We start from the raw sequence: 24,284 nt of genomic DNA on the forward strand, positions 1-24,284 counted from the left end.
CTCCAGGCTAGTCTGGGGAATGACACTGTATTGTGCCCTAGTGTACACCAAGAAACGTTGGCCTGACAGGGAATCTTGAATGTGTAGCAGGCTAAGCAGTTGGCTGGTTGTCGCAGCCATTAAGACAGCTGGCCTGGGCGTTTCCTTGGAACGTGCAGGGGGAGCGGCATCGATGGGCCTCGGAACCCCACCCTCGGTGATAGAAACAGTACTGCTCACCGTTGGGGTGTGCCATTTGGGTGGTCGGATGGTTGGTCAGTGGTCTAACTGGCCAGGCACTATAAACATGATGCTGTCACCTGCTCGAGCGAAGCGCAAGTATCACTCTTCACCATCCATAGCAGGTCTGCTCAGTCAGCCACCTTCTTGGGGTAATTGAAGTCTTCCTCCGCGATGAGCTTCTGACAGCCTCTCCAGAAGGATCTACTGGAATAGGAGGCAGGAGGTGTGGCTGTCGTTGAGAGCGAGCATGTTGCTGATGAGGGCGGAAGGGGCCCTGTCCCCCAAAGCTTTGAAATGCAAGTTGGGCAGCATGCTTGCGCTTTGAGAGTCTGAAAGTGCGGGTTAACAGCTCTTTGATGGCTACATGCCATCCTTGTTCCAGGGGCCGCTGGAGGAAGTCGATGATGCGGACTGCAGTGTCCTGATCGAGGGTGCTGACCACATGGTAGTAGTATATGTCATCGGTGGAGATCCGTCGAATGGTGAACGCTTTGGCTTGCTGGAACCACACGAATGGTTGCAGCGTCAGGAAGCCAGGCAGCTTCAATGCTTTGGCGTTGGTCGCAGGTTGCTCTTCCATCTTCGAATCCAAAGTAGTGTTTGGACCAGTTGAGGGTCTCCACTGTAGCGAGGTCGTTACAGTTACAGCTACAGCTAGGTTATAGCTATCAGTTGCAGCCTAAAGGCTGTAGCTAGAATCCGCAGGAGAAGAAAGATCTGATAAAATCCTAGCCTTATATTCTGCATGCATAACTTGTCCTTGTAATTGATCTGAAATTAAGAAAAAAATCTATTCTAGAATAAGAATCAAACCTAAAAGAACAAAATGAATAATCCTTTTCCTTTGGATTTAATTTTCTCCAAATATTAACTAAATTCAAATCTTTCATTAAAGTTAAAATTCTTTTTGCAGTTTTTTTTTTAGTTATTTATTTTTACAATTCATTCAATAATGGATCTAAACAACAATTAAAATCACCACCATCTATCACATGTATCATATGTATGCTTCTGCATATTAAAATTGATAAAAATTTGGATAATTTCTATAAATTGATTAACTTACCATTGTTTGATAAAATTAAATATTTAAATAGATGGAATGATTTACCTACAACTTTAATATGTAGAGTGAATTTTATTAAAATGAATATTTTTTCAAGGTTTCAATATCTTTTCCAATCTATTCCTTGTATTATACCTCAAAAATTTTTAAGGATTTAAATTCAATAATTAGGAAATTTTTGTGGGATAAGTAAGTATGTTTGGAAAAGTTAACTTGGAAATTTGAACTAGGAAGTTCAAGACTTCCACATTTTAAAAATTATTATAAAGCTGCTCAATTGAAATTTATTAATGAATGTTTGACTTAGATAAATCTTTAACATGGGCTAAGATAGAATTAACTAAAATAGATTAAAAATCTACACAAGAATTTATTTATAAATGTAATACCAAGTTACTAATTGGTAATAAGGACCCACCTATATTGAAATATTTAATTGAATTGTGGAATAAAATAGATTATGAGATAGGTGGGAAAGTTATGATTTCATGTAAAACACCTTTATATCAAAATAAACTCTTTCTTTTACTGTTAATAATCAATTGGGGATTAAAACAATAGAAGACTGTTTTGAAGATGGTTATTTTATTTCTTTACAACAAATGAAAGAAAAGTATAATGTTTTTAATTGATAAATTAGGTCAAAGTTTAAGATTACATGGACAGTCTGAAATAGAAATGTTGGTTACTACTGGAGGTACAAATAACTTTATTTCAGAAATGTTTAAATTACTTCAAAAGAAAATGTCCATATCAGATATTCATAAATCAAGATTAAGGTGGGAAACTGATTTAGATAGAACAATAGATCAAGATGATTGGAGAATGTTATGGAAAGACAATATATCTAAAATTATTGATGTAAGATATAGATTAATGCAATATAATTTTTAGCATCAATTATATTTAACTATTCAAAAATTAAAAATATTTAATATCTTGAGAGTTATGTTTTAGATATGGTAAAGAGATGGGTTTTTTTCATTGAACTTGGCAGAGTACTATGGTTAAGCCATTTTAGATACAAATTAAAGTATTTTTGGAGAAAATATTAAGGGTAAAACTTCTGTTGGATTCAATGTTATATTTGTAGGGAAATATTAAGATGTTTAGTTTAAAATTAAGATTAACTATGTATCAAAATGATACAGCTTTAGCTGTCTCAAGGAAATGTGCAGCTATTACTTGGAAGTCGGATATGGACTTGGGGATACAAAGATGGCATATTGAAATGAAATCTTACATTCCTCTTGAAAAAATAATATAGTTTTCATGATAAATATCACTTTTTTGAAAATATGGAGCCCATATCTACAACATGTTGTTTTGAAAATTTAAGCTCTCTATAGCTAGTCTTGGTGTTGGTTCTCAATTTAACGGCAATTGATTTGAATTTATATACCTATTTGATAATCTCCTTTTCTTTCTTTAGAGGTACTTGGGAGGGAGGGGTGTGGTTGGAGGGAGGGATTAGGTTTATACACAACATGTATGTTCTTTTTTATTTATATAAAAATTCATTATTAATTGAAATGTATTGTGGTTTTAAATTAAAAAAAAATTAAATGTCAGTTCGGGCTAGAGACTTTCTTGGCCACAGAATCAACAGACATAGGACTACACCTCTGCCCAAAAAAGTAGAGGCTGTGAGGCATTTCACCAAACCCCACATGTGGAAGGGGCTCCAGGATTTCTCTGGTATGATCAATTTTTACCACAGTTTCATTCTGGCAGCAGCCTGCTTCATGCACCCCAATTCACACTCATGGCAGGGGAACAAAAAGGGGTAACCTGAGACAAGGAAGCATCAGAGGCATTTCAAAAAGCAAAAGATGCACTTTCCAAAGGTACACTTTGGTACACCCTAGGACAGATGCCCTGACTGCCCTCACAATAGATGCCTCCTACACAGTGGTCGGTGGCATGCTTGAACAGTTGATTGAAAGACATTGGCAGCCTCTGGCGTTTTTTTAGGAGACACCTTCGGTCACCTTAACTCAAATACAGCACCTTCGATTGCGAACTCTTGGCATTAATCCTGGCAGACCGACACTTTTTTGGAGAGGAGTAAATTCAAGGTCTTCACAGACCACATACCACTAACCTTTGCCTTAATCAAAGTATCGGACCCGCGGTCAGCCAGGCAACAAAGACACCTGTACTACATATCCAAGTTTACCACGGACATCGAACACATCGTGGTAAAAACCAAAGTAGTGGCCGACACACTGTCAGGACCGGTGATTCAGGCCATCCAGACCCTGACCCAGGGGATAGACTACGCTGTCCTGGCCAAAGCACAAGAGACAGACCCCGCAATTCTCGCGTACAAGATAATAGTCTCAGGGCTCAAGCTAGAGGATTTCACCTTCGGCCCAGGCAACCAGATGTGACCACTGTCAAGCCCCACCCCATTATACTGGCATCCTGGAGACAGAAAGTTTTCGAAACGTTACACAGCCAGGTGCATCCAGCCATCAGAACCACTTTCAAGATTGTAGCCAGTAGGTTTGTCTGAGACGGCCTCCTTAAACAGGTCAGTCAATGGGCCAAGACCTGCGCACTCTGTAAGATGTCAAAAGTGCAAACACACACCAAAGCACTTCCCAAACCTTCAAACCAGCATGGTGAAGGTTCAGTCACATCCACATGGATGTGGAGTCCACTGCTGGTCTCCCGGTGGGGGGGGGGGGGGGTGGGGTGGGGTGGGGGGGGGGGGTGGGGGTTGGTGGAGGTATCTTTTGACAATGATCAACTGCTCCACAAGGTGGCCATAATCAGTTCCTCTGGCAGAAACAATTACCGAGTCCTGCATCAGATCAATACCTGGGTGGCAAGGTTTGGAGTGTCGGAGTATTTATCCTAATGGGGGTGCACAATTCACTTCAGGGCTCTAAGCAGCATTGGCCAACCTTCTGGGAACTCAACCCCACCATACAACAGCATATCACCCAAAGGCCAACAGGTTGGTGGAGCAGTTCCACAGACACCCGAAGGCAGCTCTGTTGGTTCGGCTCAAGGGACTGCATTGGACAGATGAGCTACCGTCGGTCTTCCTGGGTATCCACACAGCACTGAAGGAGGATTTCAATGCCTCAGCGGTGGAAATGGTGTACACCATACCATTGGTCATACCAGGGGAGTTCTTGGCCACTGCCAAGGACCCAGAAAAACCACCAGCATCAATGTTGGATAAGCTAAGGAAACCTTAGCCCCAGCACTGTCCTTGCCGCATGGCCAACCAAAGACATTCATCCCCAAGGACCTAAAGATATGTAAATATGTCTGTACGATGGGGGGCATACTGGTCATCTCTGCAATGAATATAAGGGGCCCTACCTAGTGACCAGGTACAACGGGTCCACATGTATGCTGAATATTGGTAGTAAGGAAAAGACTTTCATTATCAACCACCTCAAGCCAGCACAGACACCTGCCATCTGGTCACTACACAAGCCCCTCAACGCAGGAGCAGGCCGCCAAAGGCAAAGGCAAATACTCAGATCGCCGATTCTTGGGGTGGGGGGTGGGTTGTGTAGGAGCCTGCTATCTGGGAGGTGATCCAACACACAAAATGGTGGTTGAATGCGGTGATTGCATAAGGCCTGCAGAGGCCAATGGCCTTTCTCCTCGGCCAGTTGCCTGTGCTACGAAAACATTGACCAATCAGCGACTGGAATGCCGCTGACGTCACTTCTGCTGACAAATGGGGGAAAATCTGGGCCTATGTAAGCAAGGGCAGAGAGTGCAATAAATCAGTCTTGCCTATAACTGCATCGAGTGTGAGTCTTCTTCCATTCTCTGCTGTAGCAACTTGCTACAATCAATTATTAACAAAATTAATTTATTTTGATCTAGGGGTGTTTTCGGTGAGAGGCCTCTCCTAACACTGATTTGACCATTGAGTTTATTCCAAATCATAATGATATGTTTTCTTAAGGGGGCTTCCTTAGGACCAAATAGTAATTTAGAGTTCCATTTATATACAAAATTTCTGCTTGATCATTTTTCTGCAATTTTGTATTCTTCAAGTCCTCTGTCCCATTTTTAGCCTCCTTAATTTTGACATGCATTTTTTTGACTATCAGTATTCACGACCTCGCTCATCATCAACGATTCTCATCCCAATTCTTCCTCCTAACTGAAAATTTTGGTCGTCGATTCTAAATAGCTAATCCTTAAACAACTCTCATATGACTTGCCTAAATACAGCTGCTTGCATGTAATTCCCCCTAGCTCCTGCCTAATAATATTATAATTTGCCTTCCCCTATTTCTGCATGATGTCCAGACTTATCCTTCTTCATAACTGTCTTAAAATATAAGCAATTGTGATCACTATTCTCAAAATGTTGTTCCAATGTAACTCTGATCACCTGGCCAGGTTCATTTCATGAGACCAAGTCATTATCCAGGGCCAGGTCCAGTATGGCCTCTTCCCAGTTGGACTGCCTGCATTCTCTCAAGAAATCTTCCTGGATTCACTTAAATTTTGCCCTATCTAGACTTCTGATATTGTCATCCCAGTCAATATTGAGGAAATTAGACTTTCTCACTATGACCACCTTGTTGCTTTTATACCTTTCCATAATTTATGTCTTTTCCTCTATTTGTAGCTATTTGGAGGCCCAAAAGTATAACACTATCTGAATATACCTTTTCTTATTTTTGATCTCTATCCATATTGCTTTCATAGATGATCCCTCCATTATGTACTTTTTTCATTGCAGTTGTGACACTCTCCCTGATTTGAAATTCATCCCCTCTACCTCTTTTAACTTCCTCTGTATCCGAAAATAACGAAACATAGAATATTGAGCTCTATCCTTGACCCTCTTGTAACTAAGTCTCTGAAATGGTCACATCATCAGAATACTCTACTGATCCAGTCTCCAAGTTCATCTGCCTTACCCATAATACTGCTTGGATTCAAATAAATCCACCTGCCCATCAATTTCACTATGTTTATTCACCTCCCCTTTCTATTCTTTCAGACCACAACATCGGCCATCCTCTCAATTCCTTTGCTTGATGCCCTGCTGCTCTGGTTCCCAGCATCCTGTTATTCTAGTTTAAACCCTCCATGGAAGTTCGTGGTACCTCGCTTTTACAGGTCCTACTTCCTCTGTAGAAAGAGCCTATTGATTCCCATCTCTGAAGCCTGCAAGATCCTGCACCAACTCCTTAATGATGTACTGAACTGCACTATCTTCCTACTTCATATCTCACATATAGTGCTGGTAGTAAAACTGAAATTGAAATATTCAAAATCCCATTTTTTAACTGGATATCTGGCTCTCTGAAATTCTGCAGGACAACATCACCTTTCTTGTCAATGTCATCAATAGGGATCACAAAAATTGACTGCTCATTCTCCCATCTCAGAATGTCCTGTATACAGTCAGCGAAATACTTATCTCTTGCACCTAGGAGGTAGCATATCATCCTGGAAATTCACTTGTGGCCACAGAAACACCTATCTATATCCAAAACTATGGAGTAGGTCACACTATCACTCTGACTTTGCCCTTCCCTGCTGATCCTCAGAGCTAGACGTATGCCATTGACCTGGCTGCCATGACCACCCTTTAATAAGTAATTAGCCCAACCGCTGCAACCGTGCCTGCCTGTCCCGCATCGGACTTGTCAGTCACCATCGAGCCTGCAGCAGACGTGGACATACCCCTCCATAAATCTTCGTCCGCGAAGCCAAGCCAAAGAAGAAGAAGACAGAAGAAAAGAGCCCAACAGTATGTAAAGCAGTAAATGAGAGAAATGGCCTCAGGTAACTCTGCACTGTCAGACTACACAGTGATCACCCAACTACCTGCAGCTTAAACCTTTGATGTGACAAAATCACTATAAATGCAATATCTTGGCCTTGCGCATGTCCATGAGTTCATTCAACTCTTTTTCCTTGATGTACTAACTAAGCTGTAGCTGGATGCATTTCCTATGGGTGTAAGCACCAGAGACACTAGAAGTCTCCCTGATATCCAACATCCTACAGGAGGAGGATACCTCTCCTCTGATTGTTATCCTGAAGGTGCTTTATTTGCAAAGTCAGAAAAAAAGACTTTGCATGAACATGTTCAACAATCTTTGCCAAAAGTTCTTGAGCTAAAGCCTGCTAATTGCTCTCAATCACTGAACTTGCACTTCAGACGCAGCCATTCCCAAGATGGCCACTTTGAAAAGCTGCTTGGATCTTGAGCAGAGCAGCTCCCATGCCATGTTGTGATGCATCCAGCAAGTATGCTATCAACGGTGCACGTGTCAAGTAGTTAAGGGACATACTGCACTTGGTGTTCTAAGAAAGTAGAGGCATTGATGTGCTTACTTGATTTGAAATATTTACTCCTATGAGCTTGAAGCTATCTACTCTTTCCACTTCAATACCAGTGATGTAGATAGAGGTGTGGTCTCTGCCTTGTATCCTAAAGTCAATGATTATCTTTGTCTTATTGACATTGAGGGAGTGGTTGTTATCTTGGCACCATCTACTAGATTTTCCAATCTCTCCTTTGTTCTGCATCATCATTATTTGAAACCTGGCCTATGATTGTGGTGTCATCAGCAAACAAAGATGGAGTTTGAACCGTTTTTGGCTGTACAATTGTGGGTTTTGAACTCCTTGAAAAGTGTAATAGTTGTGTGTGGTTGTGGAGGTGATGTTGATACCCATACTTATTGTGGTAGTTAGGCATAAAGTCAAGGATCTAGTTGAAGAGGAACAATACTGAGGCCTTGACCCAAAATTTTGTGGATGAGTTTGCTGGGGACTTTGGTATTGAAGGCAGAACTGTGATCTATGATCAGTAGAGGTTGTTGGTGTGTGTCCAGATGTTCCAGGGCTGAATGGAGTGCCAGGAATGTCACATCTGCTGTGGACCTATTTGGACGATAGACAGTTTGAAGTGGGTGAAGGTTGGCAGGTGGGTTAGAGTTGAGTAGACTCATGATCAGCCTCACAAAAAAACTTCATGATATTAAGAAGCACAGGTATTAACTATTGACAGCAATAAATGCTCAAGGTCTTGAAATTATTTTGTTTTTTTTTCTCAATAATTCATCTGTTGTTCACAGTTGAGTAAAAATTATCCATAGGGCCATATAACCTTCTGTTGAAATTGTTTTGTAATCACTTGCCAATGCATGAACTTTCCAATTATTTATTAAGCGCATTATATTTTTGGCACTTACTACTAGTTATTTTGCTCAGTATCTATGCTGATGTTCCAGATAGAAGATTGTTTATGGCAAACAATTTTTTATGATCCTTGTGTGTTTTCTGTAATAATGTTGTGACAGATTATGTTATATTTTATACAGTATATAGATATGTTTTAAAAGCAGGTAAATTGTGGCAGGAGTTTTTAAGTGTAGGTCACATATAAACACTTCAAAACAGATCTCATTTAAAATAACAGAGCTCTGCTCAAGCCAGACAGTCCAGGCTCCACGTACCTTTGCAAAATCTTTGAAGAAAGCCTATAAATACTTCACAAGTAGATGTTAATTGGACATGCTGCTGAAGTAATGGATTATTGTTTTGGAAAGGAACAGTAGAACAAACTCAGAAGATTGGGTCCACTGCTGCAGTCTGAGTGCAGTTTGCTGTTCTAAGAGGGTCATGTGGTTTTCTGAGAGAGAGAGAGAGAGAGAATTCAGTTCTACAGTTCAGCAGCAGCAGCTGGGACTGGAACAGGGCAAGCTGACAAGCCTTTGGGAAAACCCCATTTTGAAACTGGTTGTGAGTGCTTAGTTCAGCCTGGTCAAAGCCCTTGTGGTCCATACAAGAAGAGATGGCTGGCTGTATAATGTTTCACTTGAAATAAGGGGAACAGAAAAGGAACTCTGGTGATCTGAAAGAAAGAGCTTATCATCTGGAAAATCCTGACATTCCTGGCTGATCAGAAGGAATTAGTTGTGTGTGTCCAACGAGCAACACATCTCTCTCTGAAAACTGACAAGAACCTTTCTGAGCAGTAACCATGTACCTTTCAAGCACCAGTGCCTGGTGAAATTCATATATGTTAAATTCTGTGCACAGTATAAGAATTGCCTGATACTGGTGAACTTGGAGGAATGAGAAGTGAGATTGGACTGTGAATCAAATAACTTTTTTTGAACTTGTATACACATTACATACATGTGCACTTAGAATTAGAAGGGGGTTAAGTTAATAGTAATGCTAAAATTTGATCCTGTTTTTATGTTTAAAGATATTTAAAAGTAACTTTTGTTTGAGTAACCATTTGTCTTGGTGAATTTCTATGGCTGCTGGGTTTTGGGGTCCTCTGGGCTCATAATAATGTAAATTACTGAATACATGTTCCTGAAAAGATCCTATATCCTGTAATTTAGTTTCAACCATTATAGTTTATCTGATTAAAAATGAGGATTATCACTATCAATTTAAAGTTTTGTCTTCATGTTGTAATAATTATTAAAATAACATGAAGTAACAGTAATAAGAAAGCTTGTAAGTGGAAATGTACAGAATGAAAATAGCATTATATTTGAACAAAAAGCTTAAATTAAATAAGATGAAATGAAAAAGGAAATTGAAATATGGTCTCAGTTCTCCCTTTATTTTTCACCCCCTTTTTTCATCATTAGTAATATATATTGTAACAGTTTTTTCACAAATTGCTGTAATCATGCTGAATTGTGTGAAATGGCTTTCTATTTTATATAGACCTTCTTGCTAATTATTTCCTAGTTTTTCACTTGCAGTTTGGTGGGGAGAGTGGTGCTATAAGCACCAAATCAAATGTTCTTATAATTTTAACAACTGTTTGCTGTTTGTCGGATTGTTCTATACATTAGGAGTATAAAACACACAATGCTGGAGAAGCTTAGCAGGTCAAACTGTGTCCTTTATGTAGCAAAAATAAAGATACATAAACCGACTTTTTGGGTTTGAGCCCTTCATCAAAGTATGAGAAAATGCCGGCAAGCATAAAATAAAAGAGTGGGGGAAGGGGGGTGGCAAAGGCAAGAGACAATAGGTGGAGAAAGGAGAGAGGGGACAGCAGCATGAGGGGTAAGAGGGATAAGTGCATGAAGGAATCACAGAGAGAGCGGATACTGTGGAAGGTCAAGAGGGAAGGAGAAGGAAAAATGTGTCTGGTGGTGGGATCTTGTAGTAACTCATCTCTCCCATCTCCGACAACACTCTCCCCTTCCAGGATCTCTCTATCTCCACTTTGGGAAACAAGCTGCCAACCAACAAATACCACAAACCCTCAAACTCCCACAACTACCTGGATTACACTTCCTCACACTCTGTCCCCTGTAAGAATTCCTCCCCTCCACCATCATAAACTCAGCCTTCACTCTCATCTCCTGCTCATCTACCCTGGCCCCCTCTGCCCCTAGACGCAACAAACATAGAATCCCCCTCATCCTCATCTATCATCCCACCAGCCTCTGCATCCAACACATTATCTGCCAGAATTTCTGGCACTTACTACAGGATCCCACCACATACAAATTTTTCCATCTCCACCCCTCTTGGCCTTCCACAGGGTCTGTTCCCTCTGCAATTCCCTCATGCACACATCCCTCCCCACCCATCACATCCCTAGCACTTTCCTCTATGCCCTCAGGAGGTACAATACTTGCGCCCATACCTCTTCCCTCACCACGCTCCAGGGCCCCAAACAGGCCTTTCAAGTGAAGCAACATTTCACTTGTACATCCAGAGGACTTATTTACTGCATCTGGTACACCCTTTGTGGCATCTTTTACGTTGGAGAGACTGGTCACTGACTATAATATTGCTTTGCTCAGCATCTCCACTTCATTCACAACCACTGCAATCTCCCAGTGGCCAACCATTTCAATTCAGAGTCACACTCCCATCTTCACATGTCTTTCCATGGCCTTTTGTACCCAGCGTGACCACCTGCAGATTGGAGGAACAACATCTTATTTTCCATCTGGGCATTCTCCAGCCAGATGGCATTAACATTATGGAATGTTCACGTCATACTGCCTTCCATTAAACCTGCTTGCCTTTCTTTCCCCTCCCACTTTTCAGTTCCTCCATCCACCCAGTCATCCCTCTTCCCTTCATTGCTGCTGTCCCCTCCCTACTTTCTCCACCTATCATGTCTTTGCCATCCCCACCCCCTTCCCCTCCCCCCTACTCTACTTTTTTGTTTGGACATATACTGGCATTTTCTCATACTTTGATGAAGTGTTCAAGCCTGAAACATCGGTTGTGTATCTTTACCTTTGCTACATAAAGGACACTGACCTGCTTAGTTTCTTCAGGATTTTGTGCTTTTTACTTCAAGCAGGGTGTCTACAGAATTTTGTGATTTACTTCATTCGGAGTATATATAATGCTACTGCATTTGACAGCAGAAATAAACTTCTGAATAGAGTTTATTACATTTTTACATAATTACAAAAAAAATCATATCAATGATATGTCTTGAAATCCGAATACTTGAAATATAAAATGACTTTCTGTAGGATTTAAATGAAACAGTACAAAACTATTCAGAAACGGAATCAGAATTTACCGTCATGAACAAATCATGAAATTTGGTGTTTTGCGGCAACATCACAGTGCAAACATTCATGTTATAACCATCTTAAAACATTACTATAAAAATAATAGTGCACGTAAAGTAAGGCAGTGTCTTTGGTTCATTGATTATTCAGGAATCTGATGGCAACGGGGAAGAAGCTGTCCTTCTGCTTCTGAGTGCTCGTCTTTAGGCTCCTGCACCTTTCTCCCTGATGGTAGCAGAATGAAGAGGGCATGACCTGGGTGATGGGGCTCTTTGAGGATAGAGGCTGTTTTTTTAAAGATACTGCCTCATGTAGATGACCTTGATGGAGTGAAGTCTGGTGCCTGTGATGTTGCAGGCTGAGATAACAACCCTCTCGAGTTTATTCTTGTCCTGAGGCAGTTTTTTAAGCAAATATTCTACTTGTTTAAGTAATTAAGTAATTGATGTTTCTCACAGCGCTTGGCTTCCATCGGACTAGATGGCAAAAATACAGCCTGCATCTGGGATTGGAAAAAAGGGAAAGTTGTAGCAACAGCAACTGGTCACTCAGACAGGGTAAGCATCATGACATTATTTGCTATCTTATTTGTAATTGTTAAGTATTTAATTATGCTGCAGATATAATAAAAACAAATATATGGAAGAATTTTGATTTGTGCAGCTGTGTGGTTGAATGTGTGACTCTAATGTATGAATCCTAAATGGAAAGCAGTTAAAATTTGATTCTGAACTCTGCAAACCTACATCAGGGATTATAGTAATTATTCTGTAATCATAATGAGTAAATTTTTGTCATTAATGGCAAGAAATTGGTAGTACCTGGATTTGTTCACCTTTCAACATAGAAAATTTCATTTAACCTGAAATAATCTGTAGTGCAAAGCTACACCATTCTCTCCACTCCATTCCCTATTAAAGATAACATAACGCTAATTTAAGGATATGGTTGTGTTATGCGCTGCAGTGCGAACAGACAAGCTCAAACTCTGAAGGCTGTACTACAGCTTTAATTAGCTTAAAAATGGCACACAAGGTTCAGTATCTCTTCTGGCTCCATGTGCTGTACTGCCTACACAAGGGCCAGTGTGAGCCTTTTATGGGACTGGTGATTGGCAGGGAGTAGGTGGAGCCAGCCTCTCAGGTTACCTCCCTGCAAGTACAGTGGGTTACCTCTTGCAGTAGTCACAGACAGTCCAGTGGTTGTCTTCTCTCTTTGGCTTGGCTTCGCGGACGAAGATTTATGGAGGGGGTAAAAAGTCCACGTCAGCTGCAGACTCGTTTGTGGCTGACAAGTCCGATGCGGGACAGGCAGACACGATTGCAGCGGTTGCAGGGGAAAATTGGTTGGTTGGGGATGGGTGTTGGGTTTTTCCTCCTTTGCCTTTTGTCAGTGAGGTAGGCTCTGCGGTCTTCTTCAAAGGAGGTTGCTGCCCGCCAAACTGTGAGGCGCCAAGATGCACGGTTTGAGGCGATATCAGCCCACTGGCGGTGGTCAATGTGGCAGGGGATTAACCCCCTTAAAATTAGTCCCGGGGAGGGGGGGGAGAGAAAAACAGTGTCCACGTCTTCATGCCAAATGCCTGCTAGATACAGAGTAGTTGGGAGAGAAAAACATATTTACAGATTTACAAATTTAGGCGAACTGGTGGTCATATTGCCTTTGGCTCCTGGTCAATGGTCGATGGGGTAAGGTTTGCTGGGTCAGGGGTGGTTGGGGTGGCCGGGTGTTTGCAGGCAGGGCGGTGCAGGGCAGTGAGGGGGTGTAAGTCTGGGGTAGATCCACGGATAGCAGGATCCTGTGGTTGATGGTGGGTGGGGAGAGGATGTTCTGGAGTGGGGTGGGTCCACAGGGTCCTGTGGTTGATGGTGGGTGGGGACAGGATGTTCTGGAGATGCAAGGCATGCCTGGAATAGTGGGGGATGGACTCCTGCCAGTGTCAGGTCTCAAGTTGAGACAGTGTCCTTACGTCCATTGGGGTATTCCACGTAGGCGTAATGTGGGTTGGCATGGAGGAGATGCACCTGCTCAACCAGGGGGTTGGGTTTGTGAGTTTTTGCGTGTCTATGGAGGAGGATTGGTCCCGAAGATATCAGCCATGCCAGCAGTGAGACTCCCATCGCTGAGTTCCTGGGGAAGGAAAAGAGACTTTCGTGAGGGGTCTGGTTGGTAGCCATACATAAAAGTGACCTTATGGCATGGAATGCCTTGGGAAGGGCCTCCAGCCAGTAGTTAGTGGACCATCCTTTTGACCTAAGGGCCAGGGGGCAATACGGAGTAGTGGGTAGGCATCCAGCTGGGAGTACCGGTTGATGGCTTGACTATATTCGATGACCATCCTCTGTTTACTGCCCCCTTTGACCACCAGGGCCTGGGCTTGCCAGGGGCTAGTGCTGAGTTCTATTAACCTTTCTGCCTTAAGCCGTTGCACCTCAGCCTGTTGACTGCACAGAAACGCCTGCTCTTGGCCATAATGGGCTTGCAGTCTGACATCAGGTGGTTAAAGAGGGAGAGAGAGACGGTGGACAGTCTGCAGGTGGGGCAGGAGCAGTCGCTAGGTTTGGCGTTGTGGATGATGAGTGGGGGGAATGGGGCACCGAAAGCTGGAGTGACACTATGGAGGTGGCACTGGAAATCTAGTCCCAGGATAACAAGGCCACAGAGCTCTGGCATGACCAGGAGCTTGAATCCTTTGTTTCCCCTCCCAAGGTAAAAATTTACAGAACATCACCCCAGTGCTATGATGGAGTGGTCCTGGGACATAAAAGTGATGGATAAGTTTGCTGGGTGTACTTTGACCAACAGCATACGGACCACGTGCAGGTGCACAAAGCTCTCAGTACTACCTCTATCGAACAGGCATTTTATTACCTTCCCTTTGACAGCGATGTCCATCATTGAGACCATGAGGGATGTTGTCCAACAGCATGGTGGACACTAGGACTGGCCCAGGGTCCAAGGTGCTGCTCCAAGCTGGCGGCGGCAAGTAGTGGTTGGTAGATCCAGTCCTGATTTTCCAGGATAGTGGAGGCATCATCATCTGTGGAGTGTGGTGGGTCTGGTACATTGTGTGTGCCGGCATCAGGTGTGATGGGTGCGCTATTCAGGGCTGGCTGTGCGCACACATGTTGACCGTGTTGTTGGGTTGGCAGGACGGAAGTGATGTGTTTGGTGCAGGCGGAAGTTGGCCAGTCAAAGATCGCAGCACCCATGGGGATCACATGGCAGCAGAGTGGTTCAACGACTGAGCTGAAAGTGACGTCACTAGTGTGAGCAGAGTGATGGGCAGAGCAATAGCCCTGCTCAATAATCACTCATGGAGGTGCCTGGAGGATCATGGTAGGGGGGGGTGTGGGGGCTTCCGATTGGTCACTGAGGGCTGCATCGCTACCGGCATGTTTAGAGAATAACACTTTGCCAAAGTGGCCTTTTTTACCGTATTGGGAGCAGTTCTTTCGGGAACGTGTCAGACTCACACCAGGTCCCACAGTACTTACAGTAGGCCCCCTCAATGGCGGAAGTCATCAGGCAGGCCAGGGGGGAGCCAGCAGGTGAGTATTGAAGGCTTCTGCATGGTGGGCAGCAGCTTCCAGAGAACAGACCACATCAATGACCCTTGCAAGGAAAGCATTGTTTTCTTCCAGCAGTCTCTGTCAGGTCGTCCTTGATCGCAGGGCTTGCACACACGCAACCCGATGAGTTGCTCCACTTTCCCAGCGGTCACCCCTGTCTTGGTCATGCATGGGCACGCCAGTTCACACAGTGCCCCAAGGTAAGCCACTACTATCTCACCCGGTTGTTGTAACCTGATGCTAAGCAGGTACCTGAAGTAGAGTATGCTTGCTGGAGGCTGGTAGATGTTTTTCAGGTTGGCCATTGCCAGTTCATACTCAGTGCAGTCATGGATCGCCTGGAATGTTATCGGGCCTCATTTTGTGTGCATTATCATGAGTCTCTTTTGGTCTGAATTGATGACTTTAGCCTGAGTGCTGATAATTGCCCTGATTGCATACTTCCAGATCTCGAAGTGAGCTAGAGCTTCTGGGCATTGGGGGGGGGGGGGGTCAATATCCAGCTTTTCTATGCTGACAAACTTCTCCATGGTTCTTTTAAATTTAAGATAATTAAACAAACTAGCTCAAACTATGAAGGCTATACTACTGGCTTTAATTAACTTAAAACTGGCACACAAGGTTCAGTATCTCTTCTGGCTCCATGTGCTCTACTGCTTACACAAGGGCCAGTGTGAGCCTTTATATGGGGCCAGTGATTGGAAGGGAGTAGGTGGAGCCAGCCTCCCAGGTTACCTCCCTGCAGTCGTTATGCAAGAATGCAGACAGGTGCAGGCAGTCACAGTGGTTATATCACTGCCAGACCTACAAAGTTATGTGCAATGCACAAAAGTGCTGGAGAAACTCAGTAGGTCATGCAGCATCTATAGGAAGTAAAGGATAACCAACATTTTGGGCCTGAGCCCTTTATAAGGTATGAGCAGAAAGCAAAATGGTGAGGAAAAGAGGGAGAAAGGAGCAGGAGGTGGAGTACAGACCAACAGGAAAGAGGTCATTAAGTGGATATTGGCTGGAGGATAGAAGAGAAAAAAGCTGAAAAATGATGGGGGAGGGGTTAATTGTGAATGGAGAGAGAAGGAAAGGATGGGGAGCAGGGTGAAAGGAGATGAGAAAAGAGAGATTCAGGAGAGGGGTTTAAATGAAACTGGAAAAGGTGATTTTTAATGCTGTCTGTTTGGAGTTACATGAAGTAAAAGGTAAGCTTCATTTCCTGAGTTTCTTCAGCACTTTTGTATTTTGCACTACATTTACATTATCTGGAACTTTCCTGTTTAACTCCACAATGTTGTGTTCCATATTTTTCATTACAATATTTCTAAGCACATATTGCTGGAGACTCACCAACAGTGAAGAGCAAAGGATTTTGATGATACCCAGTTCATTCCTTCTCTCTCAAGACCTCCTTTGTAGTTACTGAAATGTAATGAATACAGTAGTCTGCCAAAGATTAGACTAATCATGTAAATTCCTTAGATGGATGGTAAATACAATTATTATTGGAATTTCCTGGGACCTTGCACATACTGCTGCCCTACTTGCTTGATGCATACTTACCTGGAGCATAACTTCCACTGGCTATCTCTTTGACAATTCTGATTCTAATCTTATCAGTTAGTCTATGCACAGTGTAAATTTATAATAATAACAGGCAGTCAAGCCATGGCTCCAACTGAACATGCTATCAGTTTGTAAGTTTGTCTACATCTCTGATCACAAATATTCATATATTCAGGCAAGCATAACCCTTCAGTGTAATCACCCCCGAAAACCCACAGGAAACTCTCTGTCTCTAAATCATCATTCTGGAGTGCTATGACAAGGGTTGAATTACCAACTTGAATTCAGTGCTTGGAAATAGACCATTTATTGTGGTGAGTTCCAACAAATTACTGCAAATCTCTCAAATGTTGAAGTAGCTCAAGGATTGTATATTGGAACTCTGTAACAAATAACAAATCTCATAAAACTAAATGTTTTGACAGTATTGCTTGTCCACTTCCAGATAAGTTCCATTTTTTTTCTCTCCAGAAGATAAATTGGTGGTTTCAATAAGAAACTTTGGAGCAGACCTAATGCTCAGAATAAGCATTTTCCTATGATGCAAAGGTTATGTTAGGAATAAGAGATGATAGAGCAGAAGTTTCTGTGCATGTCTTCATGCAAGTCTATACTCCAGTGTGCAGACATTGGGCCTTGTGCTTGATAACTTATTGCATCCAGCACCATATACTCCCCATTGCTTTATTGCACATTTTTTTCCCATTGATTACATTATTGATGAAGTCAGAATTTTCACCAAAATCTTCTGAAGAAGTGCATTGATGGATGGACAGAGTGAGAGAAGTGAAGAAATAGAGAGGGATGAGAATAGTGAAGGCATATTGTATTATTTTGTGCAAGGTAAACACCCTGAATAAATTTATGTTGCAAATTCCATGGAATATAATTCTCCATGTAATCCCTTGGCTTTACTTCTCTGTAACCAACTGTATCCTCAAGATTAGTTCTCGTGTGATTTTCTACTACAACTGTTGTTCAGAATATCCTTTACCACAGTTAGTAGTTCTCTTCCTCAAAAATAAATTGGTTTATTCATTTCTAACACAACAAACATGTTCTTGATAAATCTATTCTCCGTTGTTGCATTTCCAGTTTGCTTTCTTCTTTAAAATATATTGCCACTGCCTTGCTCAATAGCGATTTCTCTGGAACTCTTATTTCAGCCCTGACTCAAGGCAGAGAATGATTTGGTCAAAGACCTGATGGATCTATGCTGTAACATTACTTGATGGAAACTATTCATTTAAAAAATGTTTTAAACTTTATACAGCATGGTAATGGGCTATTTTGGCCCACGAGTCTCTGCCACTCAATTTATACTCAATTGACTTACAACCTGCAGTATGTTTTGATTGGTGGAAGGAAACTGGAACCCCTGGGGAAAACCCACACAGACCTGAAGAGAACATACAACCTCATTACAGGCGGCATGAGATTCGAACCCAAGCCCCTATCACTGGAGCTGTTAAGGCATTGGGTTAACTGCTATGCCAACCATGCTGCCCCAGTTCCTTCACAATTGTTTCACTTCTAGTGATTTAATACGGTCCATGTCTGTTGGTTTGCCACCAGATCTGTTAATACCCTTCTATATAGACCAATGCCACAATATGTTGCTTGATTGCAACCCTTAATGAGCACAACTATCTTTTGAACCATTGTTTTCACTAAGCCGTTCTTGGGAATTTATAAAGAAATTGATCCACTCTCCCATCTGGTTCCATCAGATATTAATGTCTTCCTCCAATTATCATTGTCCTTGTCATATTCTAGCAACTGCAGCCTATGTTTTTCCTACTAAACATCTTCCTAGCTATCTCCACCACCATACTCTCCAAGCTGCTTCCATCTGCCTTTCTTTCTTTGTTAGCCTGATTCCACCTATCACGTATCAGCCTCTTGTCTCCCAATCCACTCTTTCACCTGATACCATCTTCCCATTCTCCATCCCTCAATCTACTTTTACGAGCCCAGAGGACCCCAAAACCCAGCAGCAATAGATATTCACCAAGACAAACGGTTACTTAAACAAAAGTTGCTTTTAATTATCTTTAAACACAAAAACAGAATTACTCTTTAACTTATCACTATTAACTTACTTTACCTAACTTAACCCCTTTCAAATTTTAAGTGCACGTGTATGTAATGTAAGTAAGTTCAGAAAAGTTCTTTGGTTCACAGTCCAATCTCATTTCTCATTTCTCCAAGTTCACTGGTTGCAGGCAATTCTTATACTGTGCAAAGAATTTAACATGCATAAAGTTCACCAGGCTTTGGTGCTCGAAAGGTAAATGGTTACCACTCAGGAAAGTTCTTGTTGGTTTTTGAAGAGAGATGTGTTGTTCCAGGACATCCACAACTGAGGTACTTCCATCAGTCACCTCAGTGTTTTGCTGATGAAACTTGCCCTATCAGAATTCTCCAGATGATAACATCTTTCTTTCAGGTCATCACAGAGTTCCTTTCTGTTTCTTATTTCAAGTGAAATATTAGACAGTCAGTCCTCTCCTCTTGCATGAACTACAAGGGCTTCAACCAGGCTGTCTTCCAAAAGCTTGCCAGCTTGTCCTGTTTCAGTTACAGCAACTTCTGCTGACTGACACTGTCAGAGTCTCTGCACTATTTTCTCTCTCTCTCTCTCTCTCTCTCACACACACACACTAAGACTGAGAGAAAGCCTATTTGACTCTCTCTGCTTGCAAAACCACATGACCCTCTTACAACAGCAAAACTCTCCTGCAGACAATAGAGGCTCCAGCCTGATCTTTTATCTGTTCCCTTGATAAACAATAACCCATTAGTGACATCTTTTGAGCACTCTTCAAATCTCCTGCAAAAAAGGTGTGAGAAGCCACTATGTCTCCAGTATTTCAAATAAGATCTGTTTTATAGTATTTGCATGTGACCTACTCGTACAAACCTTTCCCAATTTATCTCCCAAAAAGATTTCTATATACTCTGTCACACTACCAATGACCTACTAGTCTTTGTCTACCCACACCCTGTCCTCTTTCTACTGCTGTCTTCCCTCTCCACTCTCATTCCTGAGGTCTGGTTTTGACCCAAATCATTGACAATTCCAAACATATCACCCCACCCCTATCCCGGCCCACAGATATTGCTTGATTCACTGTTGCTCTGGAAATTGCTTGTAACTTTAGACCAGTGGTTTTCAAACTGCCCCCCTAAACTTGCATTCCATCTTTAAGGTGGTATGTGAGTAGGAAGAAAAAGGTTTGAAAACCACTGTTTTAATTGTACCTATCAATTGGTTATGTGCACAATTTTATAATTGCAAAGAAAATGGGCCAATGACAATTTTTTTTCAAACAAAATATTTCTGTAACAATTGGGTCTAGAGCAATGGTTCTCAACTTTCCCTTTCCACTCACATGCCACTGTAAGCAATCCGTTACCAACCATAGAGCAATTATGGCATAGGGATTGCTTAAGGTGTAATGTGATTTTGGGGTGCAGTTTGAAAACCACTCTTCTGGACTCTAGCATCTAGAGGCTCTTGTACTGCCAATAAAAGTCTTTTGAAAACAAATTAACATAATTTAAGTACCCAGTTTCATTCTCTCTGGGGCCAATGTCTTTATTAATTACATTCTTTTTATGCACTTAAAAAAACCAGCTCTATTAATTTTTATATTGCAGGACTAAACAAGAAATAAAAAGTTTCCTGGAGAAACAGTGGGTTGACCAGCATCAATAGGAGAAAAAGGATTGTTGGCATTTCTGATTGGAACCCTACATCAAGAATTGAAACTTCAACAATTCTTTATCATCCACTGATGCTGCTCAACCAGCTGACCTCCACCAGCAAATTGTTTTTCCCTCCAGATTCTGGCATCTGCAGTCTCATGAGCATCTCTTCCTTGCTTTCAGGCATGCTTTCCTTATTTTTTTTCTCATCAATCTTTTGAATTACCACTTAACTTTGCAATATTGTGTGCTCTTTCAAATTAATTTGCTATGTTATTCACAATGGATAATTTTTGTTGTATTTTTATCACTCGATAGTATATAGCCAGTATTTAAGAATGATTAAAACTCTCAAAAGCTGCTGTGATGCTTCCAGAGAATTGACTGTAGTGGGGAATAATAATGCTTTTGACTTAACAAAAATATCAGTAAGATATTTCTAATCAAAATTAAGTTAAACTCCAAAAATCTGCCATCTAGTTGTTTAGAAATCCCAATGGTTCAGCATCTGGTTCACAGGGTGCTAAATCCCCTGCTCCCTTAAAACTAGGTTCACTGGAAAAATTTATGACATCACTGTACTCCACAACATTTTTTTAAAGAAGTGAAGTGTGTTGACTAATTTTTTTTACATTTTTTATTTTTCACACTATGAACCATATTAACCAAAATATCCACAAACATTTCCCTCTTGAATATACACAGTGTCATTTTCTCCCCTTTTTTCCCCCCTCCCTTCCCTCCCTCCTTCTCACCCCCCTCCCTACCCACTAAACATTCAATAAACCCATTAAACAATGACATCACACAATGAAAATAAACAAGAAAATTGTGTCATCTACTTTTACACACTGTCATTTTAGGTGGTCGAGGTCCGGAGTAGGCCCTCTCTGTTGTGTTCCATGTACGGTTCCCAAATTTGTTCAAATAATGTGACTTTATTTTTTAAATTGTATGTTATTTTTTCCAATGTTTATTCATTTCGATGTACCATTGCTGTACTCTCAGTCTCTTCTGATTTCCAAGTTGACATTATACATTTTTTTGCTACCGCTAAGGCTATCATAATAAATCTTTTTTGTGCTTCATCCAATTTGAGGCCTAGTTCTTTACTTCTTGTATTACTTAGAAGAAAGATCTCTGGATTTTTTGGTATGTTTCTTTTTGTGATTTTTTTAATACCTAATTTAGATCTTCCCAAAAACTTTTCCACTTTATCACATGCCCAAATTGCATGTACTGTTGTTCCCGTTTCCTCCTTACAGCAAAAACATCTATCTGATACTGTTGTGTCCCATTTATTTAACTTTTGGGGCGTGATATATAGCCTGTGTAACCAATTAGATTGTATCATGCGTGTTTATTGTATTTCTCATAGTTCTGAAGCATAGCTTTTCCCATTTTTCATTTTTTATCTTTATGTTTAGATCTTGTTCCCACTTTTGTTTGGGTTTACAGCTTATTTCATCGTTCTCTTTCTCTTGCAGCTTGATGTACGTTTGTTATAAATCTTTTAATTATCATTGTGTCTGTAATCACATATTCAAAGCTGCTTCCTTCTGGTAACCTCAGCCTGCTTCCCAATTTGTCCTTCAAGTAAGTTTTCAGTTGGTCATATGCAAACATTGTACCATGAGTTATACCATATTTGTACTTCATTTGTTCAAAAGATAATAAATTATTTCCCAAAAAACAATTTTCTTTTCTTTTGATCCCTTTTCTCTCCCATTTTCTAAAGGAAAGGTTATCTATTGTGAAAGGGATTAGTTGATTTTGTGTCGATAATTTGGTAGTTGGTAATTTGTTTTTTTTCTTTCTACGTGAATCTTCTTTCAAATGTTGAGCAGATGGTTCAGTACTGGTAAACTTCTATGTTGCACCAGTTTTTCATCCCACTTATAAAGTATATGTTCTGGTACCTTCTCCCCTATTTTATCTAGCTCTAACCTGGTCCAATCTGTTTTTTCCCTTGTTTGATAAAAATCTGATAGATATCTTAATTGTGCTGCTCTATAATAATTCTTAAATTTTGGTAGCTGTATGCCCCCTTGTTTGTACCATTCTGTTAATTTATCTAGCGCTATCCTCGGTTCCCCCCTTAAGCTCATTGAAGAATTTCTCTGTTAAGGGAATTGGTAACGATTGGAATAGGTATTGTATCCTTGGGAAGATATTCATTTTAATGCAATTTACCCTTCCTATCAGTGTTAGTGGTAAGTCATCTTGTAATTTAATTAACGGCTGATAATTTAATTTGTATAGATGGCCTAGATTATTATCTAGTCTAATACCTAGGTATCGGATTACTTGTGTTTGCCATTTAAATGGTGATTCTTTCTTAAACTTTGTGAAATCCACATTATTCATTGGCATCGCTTCACTTTTATTTGCATTGATCTTTCTCCATATTCCTTCAATTTCTTATGTAATTCTTTTATTGATAATTCTGGTTCTTTAAGTACTATGATGTCATCTGCAAATAGACTGATTTTATATTCCTTCTCTTTTATTTTTATCACTTTTATTTTATTTTCTGTTCTTATTAGTTCTGCCAAGGGTACTGTAGCTAAAGCGAACAGTGATGGAGATAATGGACATCCCTGCCTAGTTGACCTGCTTAATTTAAATTGGTTCGATATATATCCATTTACTGTCACCTTCGCCAATGGTCCCTTATATAATGCTTTAATCCAATTAATATATTTCTCTGGTAGGTTGAACCGCTGTAGTATTTTGAATAAATAATTCCATTATACCCTGTCAAAGGTTTTCTCTGCGTCTAAAGCAACCGCCACTGTTGGCATCTTATTTCCTTGTACTGCATGGATTAAGTTAATGAACTTACAGATACAGTCCATTGTTCGACTTTTCTTAATAAATCCAGTTTGATCTAGTTTTACTATTTTTGGTACACAGTCAGCCAATCTGTTTGCTAATAGTTTTGCTATTATCTTATAATCTGAGTTAAGTAGAGATATTGGTCTATACGATGCTGGTGTTAGTGGATCTTTCCCTGTCTTTGGTATTACTGTAATTATTGCTGTTTTACATGAATCTGGCATGTTTTGTGTTTCTTCAATCTGGTTCATTACTTCCAAGAGAGGAGGAAATAATAAGTCTTTAAATGTTTTATAGAATTCTATTGGGAGTCCATCCTCTCCAGGCATTTTATTGTTTGGTAGCTTTTTTAATTTATCCTGTATTTCCTCTATTTCAAATTGTTTAATCAATTTGTTTTGCTCCTCATCTTGCAATTTCGGTAGTTCAATTTTGGCTAGAAACTTATCTATTTTGTCTTCTTTCCCTTCGTTCTCAGTTCGGTATAATTGCTCGTAGAATTCCTTGAAGTTTTCATTGATCTCTGTTGGGTTATATGTAATTTGTTTGTCCTTTTTCCTTGATGCCAATACCGTTCTTTTAGCTTGTTCTATTTTAAGCTGCCAAGCTAGTATTTTGTGTGTTTTTTTTCTTCTAGCTCATAATACTTCTGCTTTATTTTCATTATGTTCTTCTCCACCTTATCTGTTTGTAGTGTTTCGTATTTTATTTTTTTGTCCGCCAATTCTCTTCTTTTTGTTGTATCTTCCTTTGTTGCTAGTTCTTTTTCTGTACTTACTATTTCCTTTT

At 40.8% G+C, this 24,284-nt stretch overlaps 1 protein-coding gene across 8 annotated transcripts in view; it reads left to right on the forward strand.

Moving 5' to 3' along the window:
- LOC138760632 (echinoderm microtubule-associated protein-like 6) overlaps positions 1 to 24,284 on the forward strand; it is a 371,242-nt gene that overhangs the window by 49,478 nt on the left and 297,480 nt on the right. For all 8 annotated transcript variants that reach the window (XR_011355764.1, XR_011355765.1, XM_069931442.1 and 5 more), the window contains exon 3: positions 12,276 to 12,374. Coding sequence is in view for 6 of the 8 variants with exons in the window: in XM_069931442.1 (XP_069787543.1) it covers positions 12,276 to 12,374 (99 nt within the window). In the remaining 2 variants the exon portion in view is untranslated. The remainder of the gene's footprint in view (positions 1 to 12,275; positions 12,375 to 24,284) is intronic.

The sequence above is a fragment of the Narcine bancroftii genome, chromosome 4, assembly GCF_036971445.1.
Source record: "Narcine bancroftii isolate sNarBan1 chromosome 4, sNarBan1.hap1, whole genome shotgun sequence".
Taxonomy (NCBI): Eukaryota; Metazoa; Chordata; class Chondrichthyes; order Torpediniformes; family Narcinidae; genus Narcine; species Narcine bancroftii.